The 13,159-nt window shown below is 50.0% G+C and overlaps 2 protein-coding genes across 3 annotated transcripts; one reads left to right on the top strand and one right to left on the bottom strand.

Moving 5' to 3' along the window:
• Positions 1-316: 316 nt before the first annotated feature.
• jmjd8 (jumonji domain containing 8) lies at positions 317-5,685 on the top strand. Its single transcript, XM_060071568.1, has 9 exons — positions 317-530; positions 1,164-1,259; positions 1,405-1,453; positions 1,992-2,088; positions 3,222-3,290; positions 3,490-3,609; positions 4,272-4,339; positions 4,695-4,829; positions 5,207-5,685. The coding sequence occupies exons 1-9, from the start codon at positions 439-441 to the stop codon at positions 5,285-5,287; spliced, it is 807 nt and encodes a 268-aa protein (XP_059927551.1). The 5' UTR covers positions 317-438; the 3' UTR covers positions 5,288-5,685.
• Positions 5,686-5,844: 159 nt separating this feature from the next.
• amdhd2 (amidohydrolase domain containing 2) lies at positions 5,845-13,063 on the bottom strand. 2 transcript variants are annotated; one of them, XM_060071391.1, is made up of 12 exons: positions 12,448-13,063; positions 11,633-11,769; positions 10,833-10,972; positions 10,498-10,552; positions 10,174-10,389; positions 9,832-9,920; positions 9,300-9,444; positions 8,734-8,841; positions 8,305-8,373; positions 7,077-7,178; positions 6,557-6,671; positions 5,845-6,134 (listed from the first exon to the last, which is right to left on the bottom strand). In XM_060071391.1, the coding sequence occupies exons 1-11, from the start codon at positions 12,528-12,530 to the stop codon at positions 6,598-6,600; spliced, it is 1,218 nt and encodes a 405-aa protein (XP_059927374.1). In that variant the 5' UTR covers positions 12,531-13,063; the 3' UTR covers positions 5,845-6,134; positions 6,557-6,597. The 2 variants fall into 2 exon arrangements, with proteins under 2 accessions (XP_059927374.1, XP_059927365.1); XM_060071382.1 differs by having other exon boundaries at positions 6,569-6,671; positions 12,448-13,057.
• Between the last annotated feature and the right edge of the window lie 96 nt (positions 13,064-13,159).

The raw sequence follows: 13,159 nt of genomic DNA, 5'->3' as shown, positions 1-13,159 counted from the left end.
AATAAGAAAGCCAAAATCTTATCAAATATCAAATTTATATATGTTTCAAAGGAAATCATCTTTCCACAAAAATGTTAACCGATTTTACAATTTTTGCACGTATGCTTGATTTATGACCTAAATCTACTTTATATGCCTGGTTGAACTTTGAAAATGTGTCAAAAGGTTATTTTTAATTAAATATATTTGATCAATTGTATTAGCACCTGCTATAAACAATCCAGCCGCCAGGGGACTGGATTGTAGGGCTGAAGGGTTTGGGCGGTGACGTCATCGCAAGAGGGCGGGGGGAATCATTGTGTACCTTTCTGATTGGACGGTTTACCGGAAACACCTCAGCACACCGTAGGATGGTTCATATCGCGGATGAACCATCAATACAGAATGTGTTGAAGCGTGATAGTTTCCTTCGTGAGGTTCTTGTGTGGAGGGCTGGGAATGGACCATAAGGAGGTGCTGTCTCTCCTCCTCTTAGCGGCGGTGTGGCTGCCCCCCTGCGGCGGGACCCCGGAGCGGGACGGAGGGGGCTGGTGAGCTCACAGCGCGTCGTCATGTTACTGACTCTATCGTCACTCTGTACACTAACAGTGCATACATGTTACTGACTCTATCATCACTCTGTACACTAACAGTACATTCAAGTTACTGACTATCATTTATCTGAACACTAACAGTACATTCGTGTTACTGACTCTTCATCACTCTGTCCACTGTAACAGTACAATCATGTTACTGACTCTTCATTACTGTCCCCTGTAACAGTACAATCATGTTACTGACTCTTCATCACTCTGTACACTGTAACAGTACAATCATGTTACTGACTCTTCATCACTCCCTACACTGTAACAGTACAATCATCTGCAGTTCACATGTAACACGCATGACGGCGTCCTAACAGCTGTCCGGTTATACACGTCATTCTAATAACGGAGAGATTGACCGATATCAACGGAGGTTAAAGCAGATGGTTTCCTGAAACCGGACGTTTTCAGATGAATTAAACATGAGATGTACACTATATTATAACCCTCACATTCACCTCTGCACCTGGTCTTAATAGTGGTCCAAATACTTGATAACAATTACAATTTAACAATGCGCACAATGTGGCCCTAGTGGCGCACCACGTGTGACCCCTGGATCTGACCTCCTAACCCCAGGGCATCGGGGTCAGAGGTCGGGCTGCAGGACGAGGGGCCGTGCTCCATCGACGTGCTCGACGCCGCGTCCCTGACGCACCGCCAGTTCATCGAGCGGTGAGACGTGTGTGTGTGTGTGTGTGTGTGTGTGTGTGTGTGTGTGTGTGTGTGTGTGTGTGTGTGTGTGTGTGTGTGTGTGTGTGTGTGTGTGTGTGTGTGTGTGTGTGTGTGTGTGTTGATCCTCTGTGTTCCGTCCTCCCAGTTACGCCTACACACGGCCGGTCATCCTCACCGGGATCACGGACAACACGGTGAGCCCTTCATCATCATCTTCATCATCACTAACACCAGACCCAATGAGGTCTAAACATCACCAGAACCAGTCAGTGGTCTTACTAGGACTATAGGTAGTATTATTGAATATAACTGATGTTAGTGGTACTATAGGTAGTATTATTGAATATAACTGATGTTAGTGGTACTATAGGTAGTATTATTGAATGTAACTGATGTTAGTGGTACTATAGGTAGTATTATTGAATATAACTGATGTTAGTGGTACTATAGGTAGTATTTTCAATATAATTGATGTTAGTTGTACTATAGGTAGCATTATTGAAATGTAACTGATGTAACTAGAACTACAAGTTGTATTATTGAATGTAACTGATGTTACTAGTACTAGGTAGTATTATTGAATCTAACTGATGTTACTAGTACTATCGGTCGTATTATTGAATGTAATTGATGTTAGTAGTACTATAGGTAGTATTATTGAATGTTACTGACGTTAGTGGTACAATAGGTTGTTTTATTGAATATAACAGATTTTGTTAACTTATTTTGTAGAAGTTCAGGTTATTGTGTTCCAAGACCAATCTCCTGGGGTCGTTTGGAGATCGGAGCATAAGGCTGAGTACGGCCAACACGCACTCTTACAAGAAAGGTATGAAGGCCAACTTACTACAGCGAGGCTATACGAAGCTTACACTAGATACAGAGACAGGCCATTAGAGGGTAGGGGTTATACAGTAAGACACGTCATTAAGAAACATGGAGGGGTTAGACAGTACAGAGACAGGTCATTAAGGAGCAGGTAGGGGTTAGACAGTACAGAGACAGGTCATTAAGGAGCAGGTAGGGGTTAGACTGTACAGAGACAGGTCATTAAGGAACAGGTAGGGGTTAGACAGTACAGAGACAGGTCATTAAGGAACAGGTACGGGTTAGACAGTACAGAGACAGGTCATTAAGGAGCAGGTAGGGGTTAGACAGTACATAGACAGGTCATTAAGGAGCAGGTAGGGGTTAGACTGTAGAGAGACAGGTCATTAAGGAGCAGGTAGGGGTTAGACAGTACAGAGACAGGTCATTAAGGAGCAGGTAGGGGTTATACAGTAAGACACGTCATTAAGAAACATGGAGGGGTTAGACAGTACAGAGACAGGTCATTAAGGAGCAGGTACGGGTTAGACAGTACAGAGACAGGTCATTAAGGAGCAGGTAGGGGTTAGACAGTACATAGACAGGTCATTAAGGAGCAGGTAGGGGTTAGACTGTAGAGAGACAGGTCATTAAGGAGCAGGTAGGGGTTAGACTGTAGAGAGACAGGTCATTAAGGAGCAGGTAGGGGTTAGACAGTCCAGAGACAGGTCATTAAGGAGCAGGTAGGGGTTAGACAGTACAGAGACAGGTCATCACGGAGCAGGTAGGGGTTAGACAGTACAGAGACAGGTCACTAAGGAGCAGGTAGGGGTTAGACAGTCCAGAGACAGGTCATTAAGGAGCAGGTAGGGGTTAGACAGTACAGAGACAGGTCATTAAGGAGCAGGTAGGGGTTAGACAGTACAGAGACAGGTCATCACGGAGCAGGCAAGGTACTTTGGACTAGCTTTTTTGAGGTTGTACCCCCAGATGTGAATCCCTGCACTATACCACATACTACATTTGGTCTAAACCATTTGAACGACACACTATAGTTCCAAGAGTAGCCTAGTACTTCCAATAGTGTAGTTGTACTACCAAGAGTGTAGCAGTAGTAGTACTATAGTACTCATGCTGACGGATCTATTGTTGCAGTGGACGTGCCGTTCCGGGAGTACGTTGACGTCCTGCTGAAGCCTCAGTCCGCCGACGCCCTGGGCAGCGGTGAGCTAACACATGCTAGCACACATGCTACAACACACGCCAACACATGCTAACACACATGCTAAAACACACGCCAACACACATTAAAACACTCTGAAACGCACGCACACTTAAACGCACACTGTACAAGCGCAAAGTAAAACCCGAGGCAGGATGTTTGTGTACCTGTTCCTCTCCTGACTTCCTGGTTCTCCTACAGACACTCTGTATTTCTTCGGAGACAACAACTTCACGGAGTGGAGTCCCCTGTTTGACCAGTACCAGCCCCCCCCCTACGGGCTCCCCGGGACCACGGCCGCCTACAGCTTCGGGGTCGCAGGTCGGTCGGCCCACGATGAGCCGCACTAGAGGGGAAGGACGTTAGAGTTCAGATGGCACTTGGATTCTATTGTTGACTTGAGTTTGGAATGGGGACAGGAGGGTGTAGTAATGGGGGGTGTGAGGGTGTAGTTGTGGTCTCGAGCCGGTCTTTCTGTGAGGGTGTAGTCTAGAGCCGGTCTCTCTGTGAGGGTGTAGTCTAGAGCCGGTCTCTCTCTCTGAGGGTGTAGTTGTGGTCTAGAGCCGGTCTCTCTGTGAGGGTGTAGTTGTGGTCTAGAGCCGGTCTCTCTCTGAGGGTGTAGTTGTGGTCTAGCCGGTCTCTCTCTGAGGGTGTAGTCTAGAGCCGGTCTCTCTGTGAGGGTGTAGTCTAGAGCCGGTCTCTCTCTCTGAGGGTGTAGTTGTGGTCTAGAGCCGGTCTCTCTGTGAGGGTGTAGTTGTGGTCTAAAGCCGGTCTCTCTCTGAGGGTGTAGTTGTGGTCTAGCCGGTCTCTCTCTGAGGGTGTAGTCTAGAGCCGGTCTCTCTCTGAGGGTGTAGTCTAGAGCCGGTCTCTCTGTGAGGGTGTAGTCTAGAGCCGGTCTCTCTCTCTGAGGGTGTAGTTGTGCTCTAGCCGGTCTCTCTGTGAGGCTGTAGTTGTGGTCTAAAGCCGGTCTCTCTCTGTTCCAGGACCTGGTTCCGGCGTTCCATTCCACTGGCACGGGCCTGGCTTCTCAGAGGTCCTCTACGGGAGAAAGGTCAGTCCGGTCCTGACCCCTGATCTCTGAGATGGTTCCTTCCAACCAGGAAGTGGCCGGTCCTCCTCCCCAGCTAACGAGTACCGAGCTAAATCAATGACGAGTTTGTAGCAAATACTTTGAACAATAAATACCTCCTCGGAGACTATGAAGTAGAGTTGAGCCTCTGAGGCACAGCCTCATCACGAGGTCACTAATGCCCCACCTCGAGGGGGGGGTAGAGTGAGCGTCTCCAGACCCTCTCCACGCGGGGCGACCCTCACACCAGCAGCCAGTGTCCTGCTACCTAGGAGGGGGGGGGGGCTGTCTGGGGGTCCCTTTAGCTCTGGGGGTCACCGTGTCTCTGTTCCTCCAGCGCTGGTTCCTGTACCCCCCGGACCAGGAGCCCCACTTCCACCCCAACCGGACCACCCTCTCCTGGCTGCAGGAGACCTACCCCATCCTGCCCCCGGAGGAGGCACCCCTGGAGTGCACCATCCGCCCCGGAGAGGTGAGGGCGGACCCCCCCCCCCCCCCCCACCATCACCCCCTCCTCTGCTGCTCGACCCCCAGGTTACCATGATACATAGATATATAGATATATATCTATAGATATACATGTATAGATATAGATATATATTTGGAGTATCGTCCGATATATGTCGGTATGGGTAATCTTTTACTCCCTTGTATCGGTCAGGCTCTGGATCTCAGGCCAACAGCGTCAGTGTGAAATGTGTCCACTGTTCCACATAAGAGTCCACCGCTCTTCTTCCTGAGCCTCGTCTAGTTTTTGAACCACGGCCTCAACCTTCACCTCCGGGTGGTCGGTCATTAAGAACTTGTTTATCGTGATATTTAAAATGTGATGCTTGGCTCCGTTCCCAGGTTCTGTTCTTCCCCGACCGCTGGTGGCACGCCACCCTCAACCTGGACACCAGTGTCTTCATGTCCACGTTCCTGGGGTGACTCCCAGCGCTGCAGAACCAGTGTGAACCCGCTGCTCAGGAGAACAAGACGTCTTCCCACAAGTTGTTTTCTGGGACCGACCAAAGACAAGACACTGACTGGAACCTTAAAGACATTCCACCAGAGCAGAACCATCCCGTCTGTGGTTCTGCTGCTGTTCTGGACCAATAAAGACAAACCTCTTGTGACCAAATGATCTAATGAACCAACTGTTCCATGCTCCTGAACTGTGAGGAGACTCAGTGAGTGCAGCTGGGTTCATCTCCCAGGAGGCACTGACTCATACTGGTGATTCAGGGTTCATGGTTCTAGCAGAAGTACGGCTGATGTTGTAATGTGATGATACACGGGTACTATGTCTGTGAAGGGTTCAAATCAATTAAATCCATCCTTCCACATTTGGCTTTCCTGCTCACTGGGAAGGAAGAAATCCCAGAACTAAGACTGAACCCCAGCATGACTTAACCCAAGCATGACCTAACCCAAACAAACATGACTTAACCCCAACATGACCTAACCCTAACAATAATTCATAAAAACACCACTGATACATTAAGTCTCGGGCATTGTGTAAATATTTATTTCAAATTACAAAAGTAGTTTTTTCTCGTTGTGTTGAATGTGACATGAAATCGGAAGCCATATAATATCTCAGACAAAACTGTCATCTGTAATGTATATAAAGAGTACATGTTCACCCTCATCACCACCACTATGACTGCATCCTGAAGGCACCAGCGGTCTGCATCACGTCCTGTAGCGGTCTCTCTGTCGTCACCTGGGGGGCTGCACCCTCCCCCTCATCACAGGAAGGGTCGTCACCGGGACACTAGCGCCCTCTGGTGGACTGGAGGAGAAGACACCGTTGGCCACCACTAACCCAACGTAACCTAGCAACTAACCTGGACCCTACGTTACATAGCAACTAACCTGAATCCTACGTTACCTAGCAACTAACCTGAACCCTACGTTACCTAGCAACTAACGCTAACCCTACGTAACCTAGCCACTAACGCTAAAACTAGGCAACCTAGCAACTTCCCCTTACTCCCTCTGACTCAGTAGCTAGACCTGACCATCACTTACCTAGTAACTTACTTTCACCATCTCTAACCTGGTAACACCATTAAACCATCTAACCTGGTAACTAAACTAACCATCTCTAACCTGGTTAACTACATTAAGCCAACTCTAACCTGGTAACTAAACTAACCATCTCTAACCTGGTTAACTACATTAAACCATCTCTATCCTGGTAACTAAACTAACCATCTCTAGTACCTGCATGTTGAGGTCTTCCATGGCTGATGTCACTTCCTCCACACCTCCACCCCCGAGATATAGGTGGCCTCCAGGACCATCTGGTCATCCATCAGCACCAGGTCTGGACCCATGACATCACCTCCGTTACCATGACATCACCACCGTGACAATGACATCACCTCCGTTACCATGACATCAGCTCCGTCATGTCCCCATGACATCACCTCTGTTACAATGACATCACCTCCGTTACCATGACATCAGCTCCGTTATGTCACCATGACATCACCTCCGTTACCATGACATCATCTCCGTTACCGTGACATCGGCTCCGTTATGTCACCATGACATCAGTATGTGGGTCAGTAGCTACAAGTCCTCTTTAAAGAGTGAAACCAACATCATTGGGGTTCTGATGGTGATTCAGCATTGACCTGACTGCAGCCCGCCTGCAGGATGTGTGAGGTTCTGATGTATTATGATATATCATTATATTATATGATTTGATGTGTATATTGTATTTTACCCGCATCACAGCCGTACTCCAGGCTTCCCTTCTGGTGGCTGATCCCAAGGAGCTGAGCGGGATGGAGGGAAGCTGCTTCCAGAGCCTCAGGAACGCTGCAACCTGGAACACTGTCACACTCAGTACACTGCAACCTGGAACACTGCCACACTCAGTACACTGCAACCTGGAACACTGTCACACTCAGTACACTGCAACCTGGAACACTGCCACACTCAGCACACTGCAACCTGGAACACTGTCACACTCAGTACACTGCAACCTGGAACACTCATGCCGCCTTCAAAACTGAGTTTCCGGGAGGTTTGGAGGTTCGGACCTTAAGCTCGAGGAAAGTGCTTTGAACACTCTGTTGGGTCGGAGTTTTGGCTCGGAGTTTCGTTCGGAAGTAGAGCAACCCGAGCCTCCAAGTTGACGTCACGACAATGGCTGCCCATTTCATTGATAGACTAAAGTGAACTTGCAGCAAGCAATAAGAGGCGAACTTAACACCCAATCTAACATTTGCATTACTACACATTATAGCTTACAATTATAAACATCACCTGATAATTCTCGCTCATGTTCAACCATCGCAAGCAGTCCTGATAACTGATTCATCTGATTCAGCAAATAAGCGCAAAGAGGTCCCTGTGGGCATCCATACTTGTTGTTGTTATGAAGTCTAGTCTCACTAACGACCTGTTTTTCCGGTTTCATGTCATAGCCTACGAACGTTTCCTGAACACTCTTATTTCGGAAGAAGGGAAGGTTTACATAAAGACACGTAAGAGCTTCCGAACCTCCGAGCTGCTATGAAGGCGGCATCCGTACACTGCGACCTGGAGCACTCAGTACACTGCGACCTGGAACACTAAGTACACTGCGACCTGGAACACTAAGTACACTGCGATCTGGAGCACTCAGTACACTGCGACCTGGAGCACTCAGTACACTGCGACCTGGAGCACTCAGTACACTGCGACCTGGATCACTCAGTACACTGCGACCTGGACCACTCAGTACACTGCGACCTGGAACACTCAGTACACTGCGACCTGGAACACTCAGTACACTGCGACCTGGAACACTCAGTACACTGCAGCCTGGGACACTAAGTACACTGCGACCTGGAACACTAAGTACACTGCAGCCTGGGACACTAAGTACACTGCAGCCTGGAACGCTCAGTACACTGCAGCCTGGAACGCTCAGTACACTGCAGCCTGGAAAACCAAACAGCACTGACCTGAGGCTTGTTGGAAGTGGCGGACACACATGTCCATGGTGGCGATGCTGCCGCTCAGAGTCGTGGTTCCTAGACCCCAAAACACGTTTAGAATACGACTATCAACTAGAAACAGTATAACTACATTCTACGCTTAGAAAACTATAGCTATGACTAAATATAAACTAGAATACTACATAGTACACTGCATTATACTATAATAGTACAGTAAAAAGTCCAGGTGAACTAGGTTAGGGACAGGTGAACTAGGTTAAGGTTGAAAGGTGAACTAGGTTAGGGACAGGTGAACTAGGTTAAGGTTGAAAGGTGAACTAGGTTAGGGACAGGTGATCTAGGTTAAGGGTGAACGGTGAGCTAGGTTAGGGACAGGTGAACTAGGTTAGGGACAGGTGAGCTGGTTAGGGACAGGTGAGCTGGTTAAGGTGTTACCTGCTACGTAGGCGTGGAGCCCCTGGATCTCGATGACCTGCTGGCCCAGGGTGTGGCGCCCGGGGGGCAGGCCCATGGCCATGATGGCATCGGTCACCAGGACCAGACCTGCAGCAGGACCGCAGTTACAACCAACACTAACAACCCCAACTGACCTTACCTACCCTAACTAACTAATCTAACCAGAAGGTTTATCGGAACTGGACCAAGACGAAAGTGATAACACCCTAACGTTAACCAGCCCTAACTAACATCCAAACTAGTCAACACCCTAACAAGCTAGTCACCATCCTAACTAACCAGATGGGAACACCCTTACCTCAATTGACCCTGCCTCACACTAACCAACTAGTCAACATCCTAATTCATCAGCTGATCAACACCCTGCCCAGCTAGTCACCGTCGTCACTACCAGCCCTGCCCTGGGTCCCGGCCCACCCGGGGTGACCCCCTAACCCTCCCTGTAGCCCACCCCCTAACCCTCCCTGCAGGGTGACCCCCTAACCCTCCCTGCAGGGTGACCCCCTAACCCCCCTGCCCGGGGGGGGGGGGGTCCGGTAGCCCACCTGCGGGGTGCGCCCGGTGGGCGATGCGCAGCGCCGCCGGGTTGGTGTGGATCCCGTCGGCGATCATCCCGTAGAACACCGAGCGGCCGGCGGGGATCCGGTCGCTCGTTAATAACCCCACGATGCCCGGGTCCCGGTGGTGGAACTGCACAACGGATTAACACAACACGACAACAGTACACAACCCACTGTAAAACAACAAAACAATGCATCAACAAAGATGGGAAATACTATAAAATGTATTATTTAAACCAGTATGAATGTTCCTACCGTACGTAGGCCTATACACATTACCAGGCTATCGAATAACGCCTACGCACGCACACACACGCACGCACGGTGAGCTGTACTTGTATGGGTGAGTTGTACCTCTACTTGTAGGGGTGAGTTGTACCTCTACTTGTAGAGGTGAGTTGTACTTCTACTTGTAGGGGTGAGTTCTAGATGTAGGGATGAGTTCTACTTGTAGGGGTGAGTTGTACTTGTAGGGGTGAGCTGTACTTGTAGGGTTGAGCTGTACTTGTGGACTCACTGGTAGCATGGCGTTGAAGAGGTGTGTGATGAAGGACGCTCCCTGCTGAACCGCCTCCTCCGCCTGAGACAGGTTAGCCACCGAGTGCCCTGCAGACAGGAAGTACTCCTCACTCACTTCCTGTCATGTGTAAATAGAAGAAACCCATCGCTTGCTTCGTAATAACCCAAAAGAAAGGCTAACGCCTAGCCTAGCGCATACCACTAGAGACTCAATGAAGTATTTTAAAGAGAGGGAACTAGTGTTTTATTCTAGGCAGTGCGCCCCTGACCCTTGGTCAGTATGACCCCCGGTCAGGTTGACCCCTGACCCCTGTTCCGGTTGACCCCGCCCCTAACCCACCTAGGGACACAGTGACGCCTCTCTGACTCAGCTCCTCCACCACTGATTGGCTGCCGGCCAGCTCTGGCGCCAGCGTCACCATGGAAACGTTGTCCAGGCCACCGTAGACCTCCAGCAGGGGGTTCACCCCCCCAGACCCCCCGAAGGTCCGAAGGAACTGCTCGGGGTGGGCGCCCTTCTTCTCCAGGCTGATGAACGGCCCCTCCAGGTGGACCCCTGGGGACCACGGGACAATCAGAAGACACATCAATCTATAATCAATAATAATCCAGCTATATCATTATGATAAAACAAACTATAAAGTGGTATATTTGATCATGTTACCCAGAACGCCGGCACCATGCACCCCTCCACTCTGAACTTTGACCTCAGGGAGGACCTGAAACACCAAACGGATTATAATTGATCACAAGTCCTTAAAGGTGACATATTATACCACCAGGTGGGGCTAATCACACTCACACCTGGTGGTATTATATGTCACCTTTAATCAGCTATTGCATCCACACAGTGAACCCCCTAGAGGCCGCTAGAGGAACTACAGGCTAGTCTCTAGTGCACCCCCTAGAGGTCGTTAGAGGAACTACAGGCTAGTCTCTAGTGAACCCCCTAGAGGTTTTTGGGTCCCAACCGGTAAAGAATGAGAACCGTTGCAGTACCTTGTGGTAGACGCTAGGGGGCGACGTGACTAGCGTCGGGCAGAAGGACGTGACTCCGTGCTCCAGGATCTTCTTGGCCACGAAGGCCACACCGGCGCCGGGGTCCTCCGACGGCGTGGAGAAGTCGACGCCGTAGCCCCCTGAAACACCAGCACCTCATCACCTTACCTCCACCTCCACCACCTCATCACCTGACCTCCTCCACCACCTCATCACCTGACCTCCTCCACCACCTCATCACCTGACCTCCTCCACCACCTCATCACCTGACCTCCTCCACCACCTCATCACCTGACCTCCTCCTCCACCCCCACCACCCGCTGACGGGTGGAGGAAGGCTAGGCGATCCCCCCAGAGCGGGGTCTTTAGACTAAACACAAATCTGTACATTTTTACTCCTTCCATTTTATTGAATATTCATACACCTAATCAGAAAACAGGTCAAACACACTTCTATTTGAATGTCTGCTCATCACAGGCGAGTCCACGCTGCTCTGATGGAGTTGAGGTTGATATCAGGGTTATCAAATGTGCTTGCACGGGTAAAGGCCTTCATCAAATCAAATAGGGGTCGGGCTTAGCTCAGGAGGTAGAGCAGTTGTCTTGTTTGATCCCCAGCTCCTCCTAGCTGAGTGTTGATGTGTCCCTGAGCAAGACACTTCACCTCTAACTGCTCCTGACGAGCTGGCTGTCGCCTTACATGGTCGACTCTGCCGTCGTCAATGTGTGTATTAACCGTAAGTCGCCTTGGATCCTTCAGAGAGGAGATCCAGGGTAGGTTGTGGCGCTCCGGGTCCTACCGTTGAGCTGCACATCGATGAAGCCGGGGGCCAGGATGGCGCCCCCGCAGTCCAGCTGGCGGTCGGCGTAGCCCTGCTCGTCAAAGAACAGCTTCTCCGGGTCCAGGATACGGCCGTCCCGAACCCACAGGTCCTCCCTGGAGACAGGGGCAGCCAATGAGGTCGCTCCATAAGGGCAGCCAATGAGGTCGCTCCATAAGGGCAGCCAATGAGGTCGCTCCATAAGGGCAGCCAATGAGGTCGCTCCATAAGGGCAGCCAATGAGGTCGCTCTACATGTGCAGCCAATGAGGTCGCTCCACAGGTGCAGCCAATGAGGTCGCTCCACAGGTGCAGCCAATGAGGTCGCTCTACAGGAGCAGCCAATGAGGTCGCTCTACAGGAGCAGCCAATGAGGTCGCTCTACAGGGGGAGACCACCTGGGTAACCTGATGGGGGCCCTGGTTAACTGATGCACAGAACACAACCTCGAACTAAACATATCCAAAACTACAATTAGTACAGACTTCCCGACACTGTTTATAACGGCAGTGGATCCCAACACTGTTTATAGAGGCAGTGGATCCCAACACTGTTTATAACGGCAGTGGATCCCAACACTGTTTACAGAGGCAGTGGATCCCGACAGTTTATAACGGCAGTGGATCCCAACACTGTTTATAACGGCAGTGGATCCCGACACTGTTTATAACGGCAGTGGATCCCAACACTGTTTATATCGGCAGTGGATCCCAACCCTTGAAGCTACTCGCCATGCTAACTTTACAAACTTCAGCAAGCGTACCGTACACTTCCTTCAGACCGACTTTCTCCTACCTTTGCAGCGTGTGCTCTTTGAGTATTCGGCAATTGATGAACTGGGTGATCGGGGCGTCGGACACGCTCCCGTTAGAAGGCATCTTCTCCTTCGGACTTACAGAACACAGCGGAATAGCACTTCAAACGACAGCCTCGGGTCGTCTCAAACACTATTCATATCCGAACTGCATCTCTTATCTCCGCGGGGCGCAGCTGGGTGACTTTGACCCGCTGTCTGACGTCTTGATCGGACTGGATTAATAAGTAGAGGAATACAAGAGCAGCCTTCTGAGGTTTTGGACCAGCAACCGAAGAACTCCTGTCAGACTACAGCAGAACCCTTACGAACGCACGTTGAACCGCTGCACAGTGGTTGGTGGTCTTATTATGTACTTGTAGTGGATGAAGTAGTTAAAGTTATGTCGTCGACTCGTGGTGATACTTGCCCTGCAGTGTGTCAGCCGCTCCAGAACCGGAGGAAGCGAGGATCATGTGACGTGAGTCAGCTGATCCGGACACGCCCCCACTCACACACCCAATACAAACATAATAAAACCATAAGGAAACCATAATAAAACCATAATAAACCATAATTAAACCGCCTCCTACTCTCCCGGGCCCGGCCTGCCTACGCAATCTCTCAGGAAATCAAAAAAGAAAAAAGCAAGTCAAGAAAGTTCAAAACTACACACACACACACACACACACACACACACACACACACACACAC

This window comes from Gadus macrocephalus, chromosome 2, assembly GCF_031168955.1.
Source record: "Gadus macrocephalus chromosome 2, ASM3116895v1".
In the NCBI taxonomy this organism is placed as follows: Eukaryota; Metazoa; Chordata; class Actinopteri; order Gadiformes; family Gadidae; genus Gadus; species Gadus macrocephalus.
Note: the sequence above shows the minus strand (reverse complement) of the source record. Positions and strands in the feature narration are given on the sequence as shown.